General features: G+C 39.9%; 1 protein-coding gene across 1 annotated transcript in view; it reads left to right on the forward strand.

Annotated features, from left to right (window-relative positions):
- Positions 1-21,320, forward strand: part of LOC111142084 (aldehyde dehydrogenase 1 family member L2) — a 65,878-nt gene extending 44,558 nt beyond the window's left edge. The window contains exons 16-23 of the mRNA XM_022495035.1: positions 7,208-7,295; positions 7,800-7,893; positions 9,044-9,143; positions 10,561-10,659; positions 12,463-12,628; positions 14,351-14,456; positions 17,498-17,697; positions 19,728-21,320. Coding sequence (XP_022350743.1) covers positions 7,208-7,295; positions 7,800-7,893; positions 9,044-9,143; positions 10,561-10,659; positions 12,463-12,628; positions 14,351-14,456; positions 17,498-17,697; positions 19,728-19,783 — 909 coding nt within the window. The 3' untranslated portion in view covers positions 19,784-21,320. The remainder of the gene's footprint in view (positions 1-7,207; positions 7,296-7,799; positions 7,894-9,043; positions 9,144-10,560; positions 10,660-12,462; positions 12,629-14,350; positions 14,457-17,497; positions 17,698-19,727) is intronic.
- The last annotated feature ends 745 nt before the right edge of the window (positions 21,321-22,065 follow it).

The following is a 22,065-nucleotide window of genomic DNA, read 5'->3' on the forward strand; positions in this document are numbered from 1 at the left end:
ATCCATTTTGAGTTTATCTTTGTGTACGGTGTAAGAGAATGGTTGAGTTTCATTCTTCTACATATAGCTGTCCAGTTTTCCCAGCACCATTTATTGAAGAGACTGTCTTTTTTCCACTGTATATTTTTTCCTGTTTTGTCGAAGATTATTTGACCATAGAGTTGAGGGTCCATAAAAAAATAAATAAATAAAATAAAATAAAAAATAAAAACAAACAGGCTTGTATATTATGACATCTTTAAAGATATCATAGGCACCTTTTCATATTAAATGTTCTTTTTTTAATAGCTGCCTAATGCACCCCATAGATATCCCACAATTTAAATTTCCATGATAAGGGAAGCAAGCATAGGATGCTCTGGTGAAATCCACTGCATTTCTACAAGCCAATTCAATTCTTGCAAAGTGCCAAATGCCCAATAATTGGGTACTTATTTAGAGTAACGATGAGACATCAAAAGAAAAAGTATTATATAGGCATTCAAGTTTTAATTATTAAAAGTATTTTAAAGATAGGGAAGATGAGGGAAAAGGATACAAAAGAATGTACATAATTGTGGCAACTATGTAAGAATATGTACATGTGGATAATAAGGAAATAATAATTACTAATAAAAATAATTCCAATGATAGAGTTCTCAAAAAAATTTTTAATACTACAGGAGCTTTTCAGGAAAAAGCATATGTTGGCCAACTTTTATACCTGACTGAGTATTGACTGTATACGTCAACATTCGTAGACATTCTAAGGTGCACACGTCCTGGAGAAAACTTGGTCTCTAATCTAGAAGAGTTACATTACCTGTCACATCTCCTTTATTTCTTCTTTTAGAACTTAAGAAATTACAGTTTCATTTGTTATTGCTACTTAGTCATACTGACCAGAGGCATCTTGTTTTACTCGTCAGAAACACTTTCATTTTAAAAAATAATTATACATTAAAAAATTTCTAAATAGAAATGTACAGAGAGGTGGATGGTAAAAAAAATCTCCCTCCTATTCTTAATCCCCCAACCAGCCAATTTACCTCCCCAGGGGCAACTGCTGTTATTAATTATTATTTATTAGGTTCTTCGGTAATTCCAGAGATACTCTATGCATATACAAATATGTGTATATGCAAACAACTTATATATATAACATACAATAAAAATATGATATGCAATAAATATATATATATTTTTTTAAGATTTTATTTATTTATTTGTCAGAGAGAGAGAGAGTGAGCACAGGCAGACAGAGTGGCAAAGGGAGAAGCAGGCTCCCTGCGGAGCAAGGAGCCCGATGCGGGACTCGATCCCAGGACGCTGGGATCATGACCTGAGCCTAAGGCAGCTGCTTAACCAATTGAGCCACCCAGGTGTCCCTATATATATATTTTTTAACCCATTAAAAAATCACAGAGAGGGGAGAGGGGGATATGGGAAATTGCCAATCAATAGGTATAAAGTTTCAATTATGCAAGAATAAGTTCTAGAGATCTGCTGTGTATCGTTTTGCCTGCAGTTAACAATATTATATCATACACTTAAAATTTGGTAAGAGGGTAAATGTTGTGTTAAGTGTTTTTACAACACAATATCATAGTAGCATTCTATACATACTTAGCAAAAGGAAAAAAAATCTTCCTTTTTTATTAAACAATTTCCATTATGTAAATAAACGATATCCTATAATATTCCCTTGTATAGCTAAACCATATTTTATTTAACCAATCCCTAATTAATGGATATTTAGATTTTCCTGCCCTTTTGCAATTATAAACAATGCTATAGTTAATACCCTTATAAATATGACATCATGCACATATGCACGTGTATTTAAAGGAAATGTTTCTAATAGCACCATCACTTAGTTACAAGACACATATATTTGTGGGACTTCTGGGTGGCCCAGTCAGCTGGGTATCTGACTCTTGACTTCTGCTCAGATCATGATCTTAGGGTCATGAGACTGAGCCCTGCCATGGAGTTTGCTTAAGATTTTATCTCCCTTTCCCTGTCTTCCCCCTGCTCACACGATCTTACCTCTTTCTCTCTCTCTAAAAGGAAAGAAAAGGTGTTGACGGGCAGGGGAGGGGGTTTCCTGTGTGGCATAGTCAGTTGGGCGTTGACTCTTGGTTTCAGCTTAGGTCATGATCTCAGGGTCCTGAAATCAAGCCCATGTCCTGCTCTGGGTTCTGCAGGAGTCTGCTTGTCCCTCACCCTCCCCTTCCCCACCTCCCCTGTCTGTCCGCCTCCCCCACCCCGCACATGTGTGCTCTTTCTCAAATAAATAAGTCTTTAAAAGATAGATAGCTAGATAAATAGATATTGACAAATCCTTCCATGGCAATGGTACCAGTTCAGCAACTTTCTATAGAAGTGCTGTTTCCCCATTAAATAGCAGGAAGCCAGTAGAGTGAAGAGAAGAGGCAGATAACCTAGCCTTGGGGTGCTCAACCTGGCCGCACATTAGAATCATCTGGAGTTCTTATTTTAAAATACTGGTATCTCTTGGCAGAGACACTGATGTAATTGGTCTAGGTCAGAGCCCAGGCACTGGTATTGCTTGAAAGCTTCACATTTGTTTCTAAGACAGAGTTGAGAGTCATTAAATGATACCCAATGAGAGTGCTAAGCATTGAAGAACTTCAGTGATTATATATTATGTTCAAAAATTAAGGATACTTATTGAGGGCGTACTACTTGCCAAGCATCTATCAGCGACAAAGACACACATAGTTTCTGTCACCACATGCAATTTAAAATGAAGAGTTTAGGGCGCCTGGGTGACTCAGTCAGTTAAGCGTCTGCCTTCGGCTCAGGTCATGATCTCAGGGTCCTGGGATGGAGCCCCACATCAGGCTCCCCGCTCAGCAGGGAGTCTGCTTCTTTCTCTGCCCCTCCCCCGTGCTCGTGCACGCACTCTCTCTCTCTCTCTCTCTGTGTGTCAAATAAATAAATAAAATATTTTAAAATACATAAAAAAGTAAAACTGACAGTTTAATGATTGATGATACTTTTAATCCTGAAAATGAAAGGCCCAAAGTTGTTATTGTTCTATTGTAGATATCTTTTACTTTGTTGCATAATATTATGTGATGATGGTATGCAGCCATTTCCCACATGAAGTCCTCATGTGACTGTCCGAAGGTCTGAATCAGGAAGCTCTTTCCCATGGCCTAGACTGGTCCAGGTCTGAAGGGTTCTGACCACTTCATCAAACCTAATAATAACATTAGCAATGACCTACTCTTGCCCAGAACACTGCTAATTGCTTTCCCAGATATCATTTAAAGCAATAGTCCTGCTGGGAGAACTAAGTGGCCAAATGGAAGAAAACCAATAGAAATGATAAGGGCTGAGATAAAGATGAAACAATTTGTTTTATTGTATTTATTAATAATATAAAAATATTTTTTGTTCTTACTTGAAAAGAACTATCATTAATTCAGGGTAGTTAGTTTTCAAATGTTTTTCTGATCATGATTTCGTATCAAGGCATAATAATATACACTTTGGACTAGGATCATCTGTAACGGTAGTAGATGTAAAACCACCATGTTGGATATCTTTTTGATAACTTCAAGTGTTTGAGGCCAATTTCTCATCAAGTCTAACTAGACTGCCATTTTGAAAATCTCACAGTGTTACTGCAGTGGACCTGTTACCAGAAGCGGGGGGAAATGTTAGTCTTGCCTCTTTCTTGCTGTTTGCTTGTTGCCTTGGAAGTGTTATTTTTATTATGCAGTTTCCGTAGAGATTCTTTTTCAGCCACCTGTCCATTTAATGAAGGCTGGGTGAGTAAAAGTAACAATATAGTCTGCAGATCCACGTAACCAGGCCTATAAACTTCGACACATGGCAATACCCTGACAGCAAATGAGCAAGTGAAGAAACCACTGTCGTTCCCTTGGCCTTGTGAGCTCCTGTTCTGCCCTAGGACATCCCTTTATGACCCATGACCTTCTGCCCTTCATGCAGACGGAGTGAGAGCATCCTTAGCCAGCCACATAATAGATGTCATGTTTGACTTGTTGCCTATCTTTGTCAGTTAAAATATGTGCGTAGAAGTTCCACTGTTCTCTTTCCACACCTCCACGGAACTTCTTGCACATCCCATTTATTGAGACCACACTGAAAAAGTGCTAATTTAAGACTTAATCAGCATTGGTTTTTTAACAGTGTGAAAATATGACTTTCATTTTGCTTCTGAGTTACGCATCACCGTAATAGATGTTAAAAATGAGATCGTATTATGTCATCTTTGTGTAAGAAGGGAGGGAAAATAAGAAGATATATATATGCTCATTTGAGCAAAAGAAACAAGAAGGAGACCCTGTAGACTAATGAGGCTGATTATCCCTCATAGTCCATGGGGAGACAGGGTACAAGAGATAGAGGGAAAGAAGTCAGAGAACACCACTTCTCTGAATGTACGTTTTGTCTGTTCCTCACTCTTGAAAGCATGTTTCCCATGCTCACCAATGACAACAAACAAAAGAAATAGAAGCAACGCAGATGGGGCAAAAACCCTAAAGTTGAATGCAAATAAAACCAAATTAAGCCATATTTCAAATGAATATCATGATCCCATTGAAGAAAGCAAGGAAACATTAATCCAAGTAACTTTTGACAGACATTTGGACTGAATGCTCTCAGACGAATGGCAAAAGTGCTGCAAATAAGTATTGGACTCTAGTTAGTAGCTTCCTCTTCATAAGGACATGGCTTAATAATTCCTAAATTATTTTCTATACATTTTTGAATTGAGCAAATCAGTGAATGTTCTGTGGATATTGAAAGCCATGTTTCTCACTGTTGGGGAAGAGAGTTACAGCCATGAAAAAGGGAAAAGATTATTGAATGAACTCTAAGATACTGGATTGCAGTATTTGACAACTCATGGGTTTTAATATATTTAGACAGCTGGATAAAGAAATGGATATAAGTATATGTGGGTATACATGATAGGTAGGAAGATAGATAGACAGACATGTATGGGTGTATAAGCACATGTAGAACTATTCCCCAGCTCTGTCTCCTGAGAGCAGAAGCAACATTTCAATAATGTCCAGATCTTGGTTTCCAAAACTCCGAAATTTTGTTACTCACAACCCTTTCGACACCAAATGTCTGGGGTTCTCTCCCCCATTCCTACCTATTATCTAACTCCCTGGGCACCAACGAGGTGTCCTACAATTCAAGTCAAACTAACTGACCAGAGCTTTAGTACAAACCCCATAGGTGAAGGGCTTAGTTAGTCTCACAAGACTGCCTCCACTGCCGATGCAAATTGTGAGCCCTGGCCCTCCTGTACTTCTGACCGATGGCTGTAAATCAGATGTTTCTATGACCCCCTCCTCAGGTGGGATTTGCTAGAATGGCTCACAGAACACAGGAAAGTACCTTATTTACTATGACTCTATTATAAAGGATCCAAATCACAGTCAGGTGAAAAGGTACATAGGATGGGGTCTGGAAGGACCGTGAACATAGGAGCCCAGTCCGTGTGGAGTTCAGGTGCACCAACCTCCCATAACAAGGATGCCTTAGCCATCTGAAGCTCTCTGAACCCCATGGGTTAGGCGTCCTTAAGGAAGCTTAATTACACAGGCAAGATTGATTAAATCATTACCCTTGATGATTGAACTCAACCTCCAGCTACTCCCAATTCCTCAGGGTCAGGCTGAAAATTCCAACCTTCTCACCATGGCCGGGTCTTTCTGGTGACCAGAGTCCATCCTGAAACTACCTCAGAGCCCCCAGCTCCCAGTCACATCATAAGTACACAAAAGACCCTTTTTACATGAGAGATTCCAAGTGTTTTAGAAACTGTGTGCCAGGAACCAGAGACAAAGACCAAATATATATTTCCCATTATATCATAATTGTTAAATATCATTCTTCACTGAAAGAAATCTAGGTTCCTTGAAGAAAGAGCTGGAACAGGAAAAATACAAGATGTGCTCGGAACATCTTATTAAGGCAAAATGCATGTAAATGCTCAAAGAATGATAGGGACATGTTAGAAAGACACAACAGCTATCCTAAAGAGTCTTCCATCAGCCAAATCTGAAACACTTGGAACACCACAGAAGTAACAATAGTAAAACATTATAACCTATTGAATAAAGTAAGAATCCACCAGTTCTCATGGATTAATTAGTTAATTAACTGAAGAGAAGGGGAAGCTCTTAGAGAGGAAAGCCAACTAATACACGTGGAAGGAATGATAGAAAATCACCATCTGGCAGCCTTCCTCATAATAATTGATTCAGGAAAAATTAGCAATGTATTCTAACACTAGAGGATGGAAGCTGAAGGAGTAATGGGACATTTAAATAATTTTGAGGTATCTTTGTACAAAATATTAATTGATTACAAAGCATAAAAGAGTAACTCACAGTGATGAAACCTGGTCACCCCCCTTTACCAAATGATCAAAATTAATATTTCCCAATATTGGGGCTATTTGATAGCATGTGTTCTAAGAGGGTGCCCTGAGGGACTCAGCATCATTTCTGGGGTGTTCTTGCCAAAGTGTTATTAAATTAAATCATGAGGAATTAATTCATGAGGAATTAAATTAAACCATGAGGAATTAAATCATGAGGAAACAGCAGACAAATCCAGACAAAGGAACGTTGTCCAAAATTATTAGCCTGTGCTTATCTAGAATGTCAGTGTCATGAACAAAACATAAAAGAAAACTCAGAAACTCTCCCAGATTGAAGGAGACTACAGACATGATAATGCAATGTATGAGCTTGGATTTCCTTTTTCTGTAATGCACATTATTGAGACAGTTGGTAAAAATGGAATGTCCGTAAATTAGGTTTTGTAACGTGTTGTTAATTTCCTGATTTTGATCGTTGTATGTGGTTACATCATACAAGAAACTGTTTGTTTTTAGAAAATGCACCCAAAATTATTTACAGGTAACAAGGCATGTCTGTATCTTACTCTTACACAGTTCAGAGAAAGACAAAGAGATAAGAGGATAAAGCAAATGTAACAAAACGTTAACATGTGAGACATCTGGGCGGCGGATATATAAGAATTCTTTGTACTATTTTTGCAACTGTGCTGTAAGTCTGAAATTATGTCCGAATAAAAGAAAAATTAAAATGAACTGTAGTGCGACCAGAAGGGAAAAGCAGGGTACTGATCTAAAGGACAAGACGGGGTCTGAAGAAGGTAATTGTGGGCTGCTTCTGCTCAGGTCACACCCTTGACTGCTTTGAAGTTTGCTGAGCTCTCTGTGAAAGCAGGCTTTCCGAAGGGGGTAATCAACATCATTCCAGGCTCAGGTAAGCCATCTAAGGACTCACTTGGTTGCAACTAAGGAATGGTACAGGAGAAGCTGAGTAGCTATTTTCCCACTGGAATCTTGTCCTGACTTATAACTAGTTATAAAAACTTGAAGTTAAGTTATTAAAGCTAAATACAGTTCACCAAAGTTAACTTAAGGATAAATGTATTTGCCATGTGCTAAACTTCTTAAAGTAGAAGTATAATGATGGGTGAGTAGGGTGAGAGGAGCAAAAATTGTACAACATTGTACAACTACCATAATGAGGCCTGTTTCAACTCTTTTAAATTACTCTGGAAGATGAAAAACCAAGACTTACCCATCTTTTGGGGGGCTGATAATTGCACGGAGGACATCATCTAGACTTTTGTCAAGTTTGTAATTAAGAGAGAAAATGCAAAACTCAGAAAGTTTGGAAATCCATTTCAGTGAATTCAAAGCCACTCATACCATAAAGGCTTGTGGAATGTTTTAATTCATGTTTTCTTCCCTAATTCTGCAGGTGGCATAGCAGGGCAACGCCTTTCTGAACATCCTGATATCCGCAAACTTGGTTTCACCGGGTCCACTGCTATCGGCAAACAGATCATGAAGAGGTATTGGTTTTAATGTGTTGATTTGCTGCAGATCCTAGTAACCTCAGTTTTCGTTGTGTTTTTTGCTTTCTTATACAGAGTGTGTTTGGAGGGAGAAAACCCACATCTGATTTAGAAGAGAAATCTACTTATCACTGCTGGGTGTTGAACTATTGTCATATAATAAAATATTTCCAAAGCATAAAGCCCATAATCAGTAAAAACCAGAGCCGTATTGGAATTCTACCCCATTGGTAGCTATGACAATGCAGCACAAAAAAATTTTCTGTACTAAAGCTGTGGCCCAGAGTGGTTTTGCAGCATAAGTAAGAAACCAAGATATAAATGACAAATATGAATTATTTATAAAATGAATTCCTAAAAAGCAGTAACATTCTTTTTTTTTTTTTTAAATTGCTGACACTCTAAATGTCCAAAATAAGGCAGTGGTTAAAGCATGCCAGTGTAGTGGAGTGCTGTGTAATCATGGTCATGGAGAATTTGTAGTAACACTGAAAAATGTTGTTAAAAGGTAAATAGAAAGAAAAATAAGGCACACAATTTTATATATTGGGTGATCCCAACCATGTTGAATAAGGCAAAGGCCATGGTTGGACACAGATCAGAAATAAGCATGTCGAAATGGTAAAAAAAAATAATGGGCATTGAAACATGGATAGAATTTTGTGATTTTTCTTTCTTCTTTCTGAATTTTTGGGGGTATTTTTTAATGTTTTCAGTATCAATGCTTTTGCGAGTAGGGGGAGATAAATAAGATGCTTCTAAAAATTGATATTTTGTTTCCCTAATGCTCCAGGAATCTGGTTAGAGGTTAAATTCCTTGCCAGGCCTTATGTAACCAAAATTGTTACACCTCAAGAATCCGAATTTACCTATGAGGATCTCTATTTATTCATCCACAGAATTAAAAAGAAAAAAAATTTTATTATGGAAAATTTCTAATACATACCAAGCACACAGAATAGTGTCATGAATTCCCATGTGCTCATCACCAAGCTTCAGCAGCTCTCACCATTCTACCCACTCCTGTTTTGTCTTTGAATACGTTTCTTAATATTTCTGAGGTTCAGTTGTGTTTTGCACGCTCAGTGGTAATTTGTAGCTAAAAAGGTGAGACAGAGGATGCTCATTTCCCATTTATTTTTTCTAGCTGTGCTGTGAGCAACTTGAAGAAAGTTTCCCTGGAACTTGGTGGCAAATCCCCACTTATAATATTCAATGACTGTGAGCTTGACAAGGCCGTGAGAATGGTAAGAGGGGGTCAGATCCCGTCAAATAGATGCCTACTGCTAAAACGTGTCTCATCTCCATTTTTATCAGAAATCTCAACATGATGGGGCGCCTGGGTGGCCCAGTGGGTTAAGCCTCTGCCTTCAGCTCAGGTCATGATCTCCGGGTCCTGGGATTGAGCGCCCCCCTCCACATCACATCAGGCTCTCTGCTCACAGCAGGGAGCCCGCTTCCCCCACTATCTCTGCCTGCTACTCTGCTTACTTGTGATCTCTCTCTCTCTGTCAAATAAATAAATAAAATCTTTTAAAAAAAAGAGTTTATACAAAATCTTTTTATAAAAGATAAAAGATTTTATAAGATAAAAAATTCTATAAGATTTAAAAGATAAAAGATTTTATACAAAATCTTTGGATAAAAGATTTTTTTTTTCAAGATTTATTTATTTATTTATTTGTCAGAGAGAGAGGGAGAGAGAGCAAGCACAGGCAGACAGAATGGCAGGCAGAGGCAGAGGGAGAAGCAGGCTCCCTGATGAGCAAGGAGCCCGATGTGGGACTCGATCCCAGGACGCTGGGATCATGACCTGAGCCGAAGGCAGCTGCTTAACCAACTGAGCCACCCAGGCGTCCCTAAAAGATTTTTATACAAAATCTTTTTTAAAAAGATTTTATACAAACAAAACAAAACAAAATCTTTAAAAAAAAGATTTTATTTATTTGATAGAGAGAGAGAGATCACAAATAGTCTGAGAAGCAGGCAGAGGAGGAGGGAGGAAGCAAGCCCCCTGCTGAGCAGGGAGCTTGATGTGGGGCTCCGTCCCGGGACTCTGGGATCATGACCTGAGCCAAAGGCAGAGGCTTAACCCACTGAGCCACCCAGGCACCCATAAATAAAATCTTCAAAAACAAAAAATCTCAACGTGAGATTTGATTTCGTTTGGTCATAAATAGAAACTGTTCTCTTGATGCTTAAATTTGGGACTGCCCAAAGCACTTAATTTTAAAAAGAGTATCTTTACAATTTGGATCATTGAGGTGTTTTTAAAACTTGAGGGGCAGGAGACTCTTTCTAAACATTCATAATTTATACAAACTGATGTCAAGATTTTGAAAGCAAAATTTGGTATACATATATTACATTTAAATGTATAGAACAATGCAGATTTTCTTACAACACAAAATTTGTCCAGGTGGTGTGTCCTTATGATCACCCACATTTTTTTTAAGTGCTCCTGGACCAAAAAGGGTAAAGGAGAAACAAAATTCCTGAAAATATGCTAAGTCAAAACTCTTAAGTGTCTCTAAGCAGTTCTCCTTACTAGCTATAGGCCACGGCATTGCCTCTTTCTATGATTTCTCTGTTTATCTGCTGTCTTCCAAAAACATCTAATTCTCGGGGTGTGCGACATTAATATTTTCTCTTCTGCTGCTGAAGGGCATGGGGGCAGTATTTTTCAACAAAGGAGAGAATTGCATTGCTGCCGGACGGTTGTTTGTGGAAGAATCCATCCACGATGAATTTGTGACGAGAGTGGTAAGACATCTTCACATTGGCTCTAGGAGTTGTACAGAAACTGTTTTTACCTGAAAAGGATTTCTGGCATTATTGATGAATTTCTAGGTGTGATATTAGTACTGTGGCATATAGATATATTTGAAACAACATAGTCCTTACCTTTTAGAGCTACTTTCTGACATAGTTCCAGAAGAAATTATATGATGTCTAGGCTTTGCTTCAAAATAACCCAGGAGGGGAGGAAGTAAGTAAGCGGGGGAGTAAATTGGCCATGAGTGGTAGTTGTTGAGCTGGGTGATAAGTACATTGCATTTCACTATATCATCTACTTTTATATGTATTCATAATTTTTCATAGTAAAAAGGTATAGGTCTCTACAAACAAAACAAAACAAAAAAACCTTAAGAGCTTTAATTACCTATACCTTGCTCTGCATTTTTAGTAAATTTTATCCTTGATGCTTACGGGACATATACTCCTAGATTTTTGTAAATTCCTAAATTGACTAAGAGAGATATACCACTAGATCCTTGCAAATCCTCAGTACATAGTTACTAGGACAGAGTATCATTTCCTCCGCTAACATTATACAGATAAATACATAGATAGATAATATACATAGACACACATCCATACCTACCCCCTATAGATTGGTCATGATTCTATAAACATGAGACCAACAGCCTCATTAACTATTAAGATAAATTCTGTGGCTAATATAAACTAAACTATAATAAACTATGTCATTATTATGGAAACAGTAATTACGAACTTGTTTATGTTCGAAAAACAAGCACCCAGCTTCTTTTTTTCAGTCAGTTCCCCCTCCCAATGCCAAGAAGCAAAGACATTCTTTCTTTGTGAGAATGGAAAACACAGAAGACATACGGAGGGGCAGATGGTGGGTGGTGTCTCCCTCTAGAACATCCCTCTAATTCAGTTTTGTGCTTCAATAAAATACATGTTACAGGGCTCTCACGACTTCAGTGTGTGGACATTTCAAATGCTGAGACCTAAAGTGTCAAGAGCCGACCTCATCAGTCCATCAGTAAACATGTTTTGCACACGTGCAATTGGCATTCATTCATTCATTCATTCATTCAGCAGCTCTGTCTTGAGCATTTACTGGGGGAATTCTTGCCCTACCCAAATTCAAATTCATGGCCCTGCTGGGTTGTGGTAACTCTCATTCTTTCTTCTTATTAGAGTTGGACTTAACATTAGAAAATGCACAGGTAGATTAAGATAAGTGGGGGGCACAGGGACAACCACAGAGAGATGTCAGGGATGAACCCTGCACAATAAAGATCGAAACATTCTAGCAGTCCCACTGGCGGAGGTTATGCCATGAACATTTCACAAGAGCAGGTTGCTGCATCTGGGGAGAGAAAAGAAGATAACCATGTGGCCATTTTAGTGATTCTTCTGCCCTGAAGAGTACAAGGGTGCTATATTAACAAATCTTCCAGAACCTCAGGTTTGCAATTTTAATGGATTAACACTCAGGATAATTTGAATGTAACATCCATACGCTACAGTCTGTTAGAACTGAGTGGTTAACAGCGTGGGCTTTCAAGTCAGGAAGACTCTACTGTCTTTCGTGGTTGTGTGTGTTAAGTCAGTGAACCTGTCTAAGCCTCAGTTTCTCCACCTGTAAGATGGAAATAATAAATACCCGCCTCCAGTGCTTCTGTGAAGACTAAAAGACAACACATCCTTTGACAGCTTAGTATGACACCCACCACATGGTAGAAGCTAGCCAAGGGTATCTATTACTATTATTAACGGACAGTTGTGTTTTGTGAACTGGGTGACAAACAGGTGGAAGAAATTAAAAAGATGAAAATTGGCGATCCACTTGACAGATCTACCGATCATGGGCCCCAAAACCATCAGGCCCATCTGGAGAAACTTCTGCAATACTGTGAAGCTGGCGTGAAAGAGGGGGCCACCTTGGTGTACGGGGGAAGACAAGTACACAGGCCAGGTAAGAACACCTCCAAGCCAGGCACTGGCTTCTGAAGCTGGAATGGATGGTAACGGTTTTCACTGCAGCTCCATCTTGCCTCAAAAGACTAGCATTTGTGTTATGATCACAATAATTCTTTTTTGGATACTACTTATATACCGGGTACCTTGAACTTGACAATTTTTCTGAGCCTCAGTTTCCTCCTGTGTAACAAGAGGTGAGATGTGCACACCTGCTTTACAAGGCTGTGGAAATCAAATCACAAAATGGACATGACAGACCCTTGGCGGTCCAGTAAGCAGGTGTGATGGACAACTGTGTCATTCTGGTGCTGGTGACCTTGGCTCCTGGAACTGTGAGATTTAATCTCAGCCAGGATAGCCTGGGAAGGATTTATGCCTATTGTCTAAAGCCATACCTGTTACTGAAATATGTGAATGGCTCCATGTCATGATACCCCAGAGGAGAGAAAGACAACAACTTCAAAACCCCATTCTTCACTTTTGTAGGGGAATTGTGCTGCAGCACCTTACTCTGAAAATTGATAATTAGAAGGGGAAACTTTAACATGTACCTGTGTTTCTTGTATGAACTGAATTTCTGGGTAAGCTGCATAGCTGATAAAGGAAACTGCTTTTTAACGGAAGAATTCCTGCTAATTAATGTAGAAAAAAATGATGGAATAGAAAAATCATCACTCTGTACTCCTAATTGAATGAAATGGTTGGTTCAGGCAGTTATCATCAAGGGAGGGCCGCAGGGATCAGGAGAGAGGTTGATGGGGACCTGAGAATGTACAAGGTACCAAAGTTCCTCCGCCAAGATCGCTTGCCGGTCTTAAGGAGGAAAACACAGTTTTACAAGGGAGAGGTGAAGTTGTCGTCACCTGGAACCACACTGGTCAGTTGGAGCAAGAGCAAAAGCAGGACAGCTGGGTATGACGTGTCTCCAGAGGGAGACAGCGTGTACCACGCAGCATCACCCCTGCAAGTGTTCTCGCCAAAAATGTTTAACCTGAATCCAATTGTGTCTTAAGGTCGAACTTCCCAATTACGAGACATAAAGGGACTAGAGGAACATATTGAATGTCATCCCAAGAAAACAAACACAAAACTAAACGCAACATATTCTGTAGGACGACTGACTCGTTCTGTTAAAAAGCGGCATGAAAAATGAGGGGTGAAATGTTCTAGATGAGAGAACACTTAAGAGATCTAACAGGTGGATGCAATGTGTAGAATTTATTGGAAGCCTGAATCAACCAAATCCATTGAGAAAAGATACTTTCGAGAAAAAAGTGGAAATATAAAGCATGAAGAAGGAATTAGCACTTATTTTGTTAGATGTGATAACGTTGTGGTAGGCAAGAAAATGCCTTATTTTTTTACAGATTTGTCCTGAAGTACATGAAGGTGAAAGTTATAAACTCTGGAATTGGCTTTCAATTATTTCAGCAAGGAAAAAGAATGAATCAAATGTAGCAAAATATGAGTAGATATTTATCGTACAATTCATGATACTACTTTCTCTATATTGACATGTGTTTGAAATTTTTGTAATAAATAGCTAAAAAAAACCCCAAGAACCTAGGAATGCTAATACCAGATAGGAAAAGGAAAGTCTGCTTGGTTTTATGGACCCAAAAGGGAAGGAAAAAAATTACAAAGTAATTAAATGAGAGAACTATTAATTAAAAATTAATTACCCTATAATTGATGATCTTTTCTATTCTTCAAATAGGTTTTTTTATGGAACCAACTGTTTTCACAGATGTGGAAGACCACATGTATCTTGCCAAAGAGGAATCATTTGGGCCTATTATGGTCATTTCTAAATTCCAGAATGGGTATGTTCTTCAGGCACAATTTAACAGTTTTAAACTAGATAAGTGTTTTTTTCTTCTGTCATTGTCCTATATACAGATCATGAAATCAATGAACATGTAATGCTCAATTATATAACAATAATTGACTCAAATAATTAGAAGAGAAGGCTAACCAATGTAAATTGTTATATATTCTTGCTTCTTAGCTGAAATTAATAGCTGACAGTATGGAATTTTAACTGACTAAATTTAGTTTTTGTATAACCAATACTTGAATTGTCTCTCAAATAAGATAAATAACTAAGAAAAACAGAACTAGTTTTTACATTTACATTCCTAGGGAAGGCAACTTCTGTGAAATGTGGTTTTCCCAAGGAAAGAGTGTTGCCTTCATAGGGATTATGCCCCCAAGACCTAAAACTCAACTTTTTATTAAATGTCCACAATCACCATTATAATCAACTATCAGTGATGGTCCGTTATAGTGCAGGAAACTTTCCAAAGTGTTTAGCATGTCAGAGAGAGGCATATGGTACCTGATCTCATATAAGAATATTTAGTACAATAGACATGGTATGCTGGGCAAAATTCCTCAGAATTCTGGCTTGAATTTTCCTTCAACCAATGAGAAGGTAGAAAAAAACAGAACTCAGAGTTCAGAGGACTTCTTCGTCTTGATAGGCATATTGTAAGACATATTTGGGGACACTAAGCTATAGTGAGCAACCTTTTGACACACTGATCCTGTTGGGTCCCCAGTGTTGGGTTCCCCAATAATGGGTCCGTGATTAAAGGAGCGAGACTGATACAAAGTGAAGGTCAAGCAAAGCTTTATTTCGCACCAAGCATCAAGAATCAAACCGATCGTCAAACGGACTGGCTGGGGCCGCCCCTTACAGAGAGGGCGACCTCTCTCTCCCTCACAGAGCAAAGGCCATGTGGTTGGGCCTGGCCACGCACAGGTGGCCGATGAAATTGTAACACACAGAGTAAGCTGCACAGTCATGTTAGGTCACCCATAAGTGACCAATTGAATTACAATTTACCCTAGTAGATATTTGAACCAGCCTATCACCTTGGTCAGAATTGGCACCCAAAAGGTGCCCAAAGGGCGGGGCCCATACACCTTGGTAACTAGGGAGACAGTATCCCCCCCACCCCCCACTGATCGGTTGTCTCCACTTGGCCTGACCCACCCTTGTATTTGGGCTTTGTTACCTGGGACTGGTTTCCAGGACTTGTTTTTTTTTTTTTTTTTTTCCAGGACTTGTTTTTAAGTAAGTTCCCCTGGAGGGGCGGGCAGAGTCAATTTAAGTTTTACTGCATAAACAACAAAATGGCAGTTCAACCGTGGTGGGGCCGCTCTGGCTGAATAGGCCCTTACAATCCAGGGATGCCTCATTAATCTTCTTTTCCCCAAAAGTCTCCCCATAGGAAAGTCTTTGTGTTAAACATGCAGATTTTAGAAGGCATATTTGGGGGATATCAACTGAGATAACTTTGAGGAATTTACCAGCTAATGGGGGAGACAGACAAGGAGATGGGTAATTAACCACAGAGGGCTAGAGGCAGCCACAGTGGGTGGAGTCTGCCCAGCACTTGCCACTGCACCTGACTACCTCTGTGGGCCAACCTGACCCTTGGTTTCTTTATTTGAGAAGTTTGGTGATTAATAGCATCTATCCTTTGGTGTCATTCTAAGAATTACATAAGTTATGTCTGTTAATAGTGCTATTGCCATTGTTATGCTCATTATTCTCCTCCATCTCCTAGAAGTAGGCAAGGTGTCCTGGAAAGCTGTGTCATCTCAATAGTCCCCAACAAGTAATGACATGAAAGCATCTTTCCTGTAGTCAATAAATATTTGGGTGCCTATCAGGTGCAATGCATCAAGAAGCGTGAGAGTTTTAGCAGAGCCTCAATTCACTCTAGGTTCAGTTCCAAATTTCTTGTACGAGCTTCCAATTATGTATAGTCTACTTGGAAAATCCCTTCAGAGGCCGCCACATTGAAGCCTGCACTGTCTGTCTCTCGGATTAATTTTTCCTCCCATCTGGGGATGGATCCTCTTTCTTTGCCAGATGAAACACTTGGCTTGCGTTCACCAGCCATGCTGTAGAACATTCGTGCAGTTTTAAACATTAGAATGACACTCATAAAGATGAGATACTCATACCATGACAGACACGTTGGAACCAGACCCAACCGAGAGATGAACGGGGTCACGTTTCCACTTACTAACAAGTGCACACATACGGAGTCAAAAGGCAGGGAAATCATGATTGAAGGGATAATTTGTATTTCCTTTTATTGAATTGTATCAACTGAATTCACTCTCACAGGATGATCTAACGCCATGGTATAAAGAAGAAGAGATCACCGCTGTCCTCAGGGCCCTACCACAAATACAGAGTTAAAGTAAAATACTGATTATGGTTGACTTTTATTGAGCATTATACTGTGTTCCAGGCACTATTAGTTCATTTAATCCTCATGACAACAAGAAAGGTCCTTTTCTTATTACTGCTATGTTTTGCAATAAACACAGTCATGTGGAGGTGAAGCTGTTTGCCCGTCACCCAGGCAGCCTGGCTGCAGAACCCTCTCATTGAGCCACTATATCCTACTGCCTCCCCCATGGCACTGGTGGGAGCTGAGAAGGCTTCAGGGCAAGGGACTGAATGAATGGGCCTGGAACTGTGTGCAAAATCTGGGCGGACGGAGGGGGAAGGGGGGTGCTCTGAGAATACATCTAGAAGTGGGACTCAAGGCAGAGGGGGAGGAGGTGAGAAGTCATAAAGGAGAACCAAGAAGAAAATGGAAAAGATGACTTCAGATCAGATTTTAAAAGGTGTTGCATGATATACATGAAAAATATAATACTGAGCTATAGGGGCTCATTGGGAGTTTCTTTTGGTGTAAGACTGGAATATTTCACTCATAAATATTTAAGCGAGTTAGCAGTAGCATTTTACTCTTTCTAGCATTCCGGGGGGAGATGTTAGAACATAAAATGCAAGTGACTTGTTTGCATTCAGTGAAGTTTTGAAAATATCTTGTAGGGACATCGATGGAGTGTTGCAGCGAGCGAACAATACAGAGTACGGTCTGGCCTCCGGGGTTTTTACAAGAGACATAAGTAAAGCCTTGTATGTGAGCGAAAAACTAGAAGCGGGAACTGTTTTTGTTAACACGTACAACAAGACGGATGTAGCAGCCCCTTTCGGGGGAGTGAAACAGTCTGGCTTTGGGAAAGACTTAGGTATGCTCTGCTTTTCTCCTCCATGTTCCCTTTGTTTGCCTGTCACAGAGCAGTCTGTTTGATGTTTCCTGCAAAACTCTTGTCTTGTTTTGAAGGACATATCCTGAACGGGAGTTGGATCTGAGTTTATATGGGTACTAACTGTGTCCTAATGTCAAACATTTTTAGGTAATGTACATACAGAAAAGTACCCAAATTGCGTGGAAAAGTGTTTTTCAAAGAACAAGGTTAATGCTGAAAGGAAAAAGAAACACTGGCAATATGTCTTAGCTAAAGTATGCTCGGTTTTCTTACCTGACATTCAGCATGCCCTTCGTTTAGCTCTTGTGGGACTAAGTGAAACCAACAAAGGGAATTCAGTGGAGGGCAATACGCAGCTATTTCCAAGGAGAAATCCTGTTATAAGCTGCCTGGCAGTCTTTCAGAATCAATACTACAATTGGCAAGGGTATGTGGAAGTCTGGGATTTAGAGTTGCAGAAAATCCAAAAGATAATTCTTTGTAGGCAATGACCCCATCACATTTCAAGTAACAACTTACTTTGAACACTAAGTATGGACTAGATCTTCTGCTAACTGCTTTACCTGTAATAGCACAAGCAATCCTCACAATAGCCCTGGGAAGGGAAGTGCTATTATTATCCTTATTTAATAAATGGGGAAACTGGGGCTCAGAGAGGTTGAGTAACTCGCCCAAAGTTACACAGCTGGCCACTGTTTGGAAAGAGAATTCCAAGCCAGGCAGACTGGCCACCAAGCCCATGTTCCGACTCTGCACAGTCTGGAGTGTTGTTTCAAAAATGGAAATGTTTGTAATTTACTGATTAGTCCGCTAATATAAGTTTGGTTAATATGGGGTATTTTTACATTTTCTCTTTCCTGGTGACTTATGGTAATATATTTGCCACAATAAAAGTAGCTCTCATTTTAAATTCCATTGAGTTGAAGGTAAATGGTGTTTATTATAAAATAACAGAATTTACCCAAATAGTTTCTTTCTTTCCCAATTTTAAACTCCCTAAGCCCAGGGGGTCCCCAGCCTTAGCCACACATTGGAGTCACCTGGGAACTTAAAAAATACAAAGATACTGATTCAGTTGGTCCAGGGTGTGACCTGGGATTGGGAGTTTTAAAAGCTTCCCAAGGCAATCCTTCATTAAGGTTAAGAACCCTTGTTTTAGCTCAACTTCCAAGATCATATGTTCATTACTTGTCTCTGTGCTATTTGTGCCCTTTCAATGCCATAGAAATCAATGATTTTTTTTAAAGATTTTATTTATTTACTTGACAGAGAGAGTGAGAGAGCAGGAACACAAGCAGGGGGAGTGAGAGAGGGAGAAGAAGGCTTCCCACCAGGCAAGGAGCCCTATGTGGGGCTCAATCCCAGAACACTGGGATCATGACCTGAACAGACTCTTAAGCTCACACAAATCATTGGTTTCTGGGGGCTCGAAGTAGAATTGAAACAGAAAGGCAAACCTACTGATTTTCTAGCCTGGCTATACTCTATACTATATAAATCAGGAAAACTGTTTTATCTTTAAATAACATTACACCAAAGGATCTCAAACTTTCTTTCTTCTGCTCAGTTCTGCTCCATTTAACATAATCTGAAGGACAGTGTGTTGGTCACTTCCATTCAGCCTAAATGGGGAAAGGATAGAGATGAGGAGTTGGTCATCAGGCAGGGAAATAAGGGAGCATGTTTTCTGGTGGGGACTGACCAAGTCAGCACTGTTCCTCCGAAGACCTGATCAATAGTCTAAGGCCTTACTTACTCCTCGGAGTGTGGTCCATGGACCACGAGCACCGCATCATCGGGGGGATGGGCACAAATGCAGAATCTTGGGGACTTCGCTGGATTTAATCAGAATCTGCTGCTTCACAAGGTGACTCACATGAACTTTACAGTTTGGGAAGCCCTGGCTTCAGCCACATTCTAGTTGCTTAGTGACCGACGCACCTACATCTGTGTCCGAAGTCTGGTGACATCACACCCCCTTGCCCATGACCTGCTTTTCTCTTCCCCAGGGGAGGAAGCTCTAAACGAATACCTCAAAACCAAGACAGTGACGCTGGAGTACTAGAGCGGAGCCATCGCCAGGAGCCCTTAGCGGACCACAGCCCCTCCTGACCCCTCCACGCGCTTTGGGAGCCCATGTGTGCTGAGGGAAGAGGTACCGGCCACGAGCGGAAACACGCACCCGAGGACCATAAAGAGGGTCCAGGCCACACGTCCAAGCATTTACACCTGTGCCTGAATATTTTTCTGATACACCTTTTATACCTGAAACCAATTTGTCGTTGTTGGGGTTTGACTCTGTTGTCTGTCCCACGTGTTTCTAAACTGCCAGGTGGCTTTTCCTCCCCACCCAGACTCATCTAACCATTGTTGTTCATCTTGGAAAATGTCAGTATCAGGCAGTTTTAACGCACAAGGTGCATTTGGGGGAAACTTTGCATGATACATGCAGGTTTTAACCTCTGAACTATACCTATGGGGCTATTAAAAAGATTTTCCATAATTTTGCTCTCAAGAAACAGTATATCCTGCAAAGGATGTGAAGTCAATTCCTTTTTTTTTTTTTTCATATTTGGAAATAAGATACATCTTTGTGCCTTTTGATGTTCTATTTTTCAACCCAGTGTGACAGACAACCAACCCCAAATGGTGCTTCAGTACTTACTAGGTATGGGCACTCTGTAATGTTCTGAGGAGTAGACAGAATTTAATGACATCATCTCTGGCCCCACATAGCTTAAATTCTAATAAATAGCTTTTTAAAAGTTAATTTTACAGTATGATATAGAGTGTAAATAGCCTTTGGAGGCTATTGTTTGGAGGTCTTGGTTCATGTCTGCCATGTGACTTGGGGAAGCTTTCTTAACTACTCCCAGCCTCAGTTTCCTTATCTGTCAAATAGGGATAATAATGCCTTCCTCTGGAGCTTTATTTTGAACAGTCAACACATAGTATAAGTAACTTGGATTGTGCTATGTTCATGGTACTCGAGAAAAAAATTAACTTTGTTTCCCCATCACTATTTTAAAAATATATTGAGATAAACTAAACTAGATGACCTAATTTCCCTACAGTCCTTTTCAGGAGTCATTGATTTCTATACTTCGTTGTTCTGACACGGTGCTTAGTGCAGCAGCACTGGAAAATGCCATATAATGAAAAATGGCAATGGTACGAGGAAATCACTGCTTTTCTTTCCACAGCTCATTTGTTCTTCATTAAACATCTCGTTTTCCACTTTTCTACCTACCGGATCTGCTGTGTGACCACTGGTTGGGTGATCTTGGGCAAGTTAGTTACCTACTATCTCAGAGCCTTAGTATCTATAAATGGGGATAAAGTCCCTGTCTCATTAGGTGTTGGAAGGATTCAGTGGGTTCAGCTGTGTAGATCATAGTCCACACCCAAGGAATGGGAATTAGTACAGTCCATGCAGGACTCACAAAATTGGCTGTTGTCAGACAAAAACAGTTAGGTGAGTAAATTACCACCATCCACATGTGGTGAGAAGGTGAGTTCCTGAATGCCAGGGACATTGGAGGATGGTCTGAGCCATGAACTTCTATTATTCCTCTTTTAAAGTAAAATTTCATGGGGCGTCTGGGTGGCTCAGTGTGTTAAGCCTCTGCCTTCAGCTCAGGTCATGATCTCAGGGTGCTGGGATCGAGCCCCGCATCGGGCTCTCTGCTCAGCAGAGAGCTTCCCCCCTCTCTCTGCCTGCCTCTCTGCCTACTTGTGATCTCTCTCTCTCTCTCTGTCAAATAAATAAATAAGATCTTAAAAAAAAAAAAAGTAAAATTCAGTAAACATTCCTATCTCTGACATTGAAGAAGCCCTTAGGGAACACTTGGTACTTTGGCTCAAGGCTCAAGCAGCTTATCATAAAGGGAAAGTGGGGAATTAACAAACAATAACCAAATCAGAGGCAGAAAACATCCAAAGGGAAGAATACCAGGTGTGATCCTGGCATGATCAATAGAGCATATTTTCCCTGTGAGCATTTTTTAGGAGATAGGCACAGATGAAATTCTAAATTGGAATGAGTATTCGGAGTCCAAATTGACGGTCCATATATGAATTAAATGACAAAGGCCTTATTATAAAGGAACCACTTTTAAATGCAGCATTTTAACTGATTTCATGTGAACTAAAATATCACTTTATGAAATGTATTTTTTTTAAGATTTCATTTCTTCACTTGACAGAGAGAGAAAGCGCACAAGCAGGGGGAAAGGCAGAAAGAGAGGAAGAAGCAGGCTCCCTGCCGTCCTGATGTGGGGCTTGATCCCAGGACCTTGAGATCATGACCCGAGCTGAAGGCAGACGCTTAACCAACGGAGCCACCCA

The sequence above is a fragment of the Enhydra lutris genome, unplaced genomic scaffold (assembly GCF_002288905.1).
Source record: "Enhydra lutris kenyoni isolate GAN:26980312 unplaced genomic scaffold, ASM228890v2 scaffoldscaffold7, whole genome shotgun sequence".
Classification (NCBI taxonomy): Eukaryota; Metazoa; Chordata; class Mammalia; order Carnivora; family Mustelidae; genus Enhydra; species Enhydra lutris.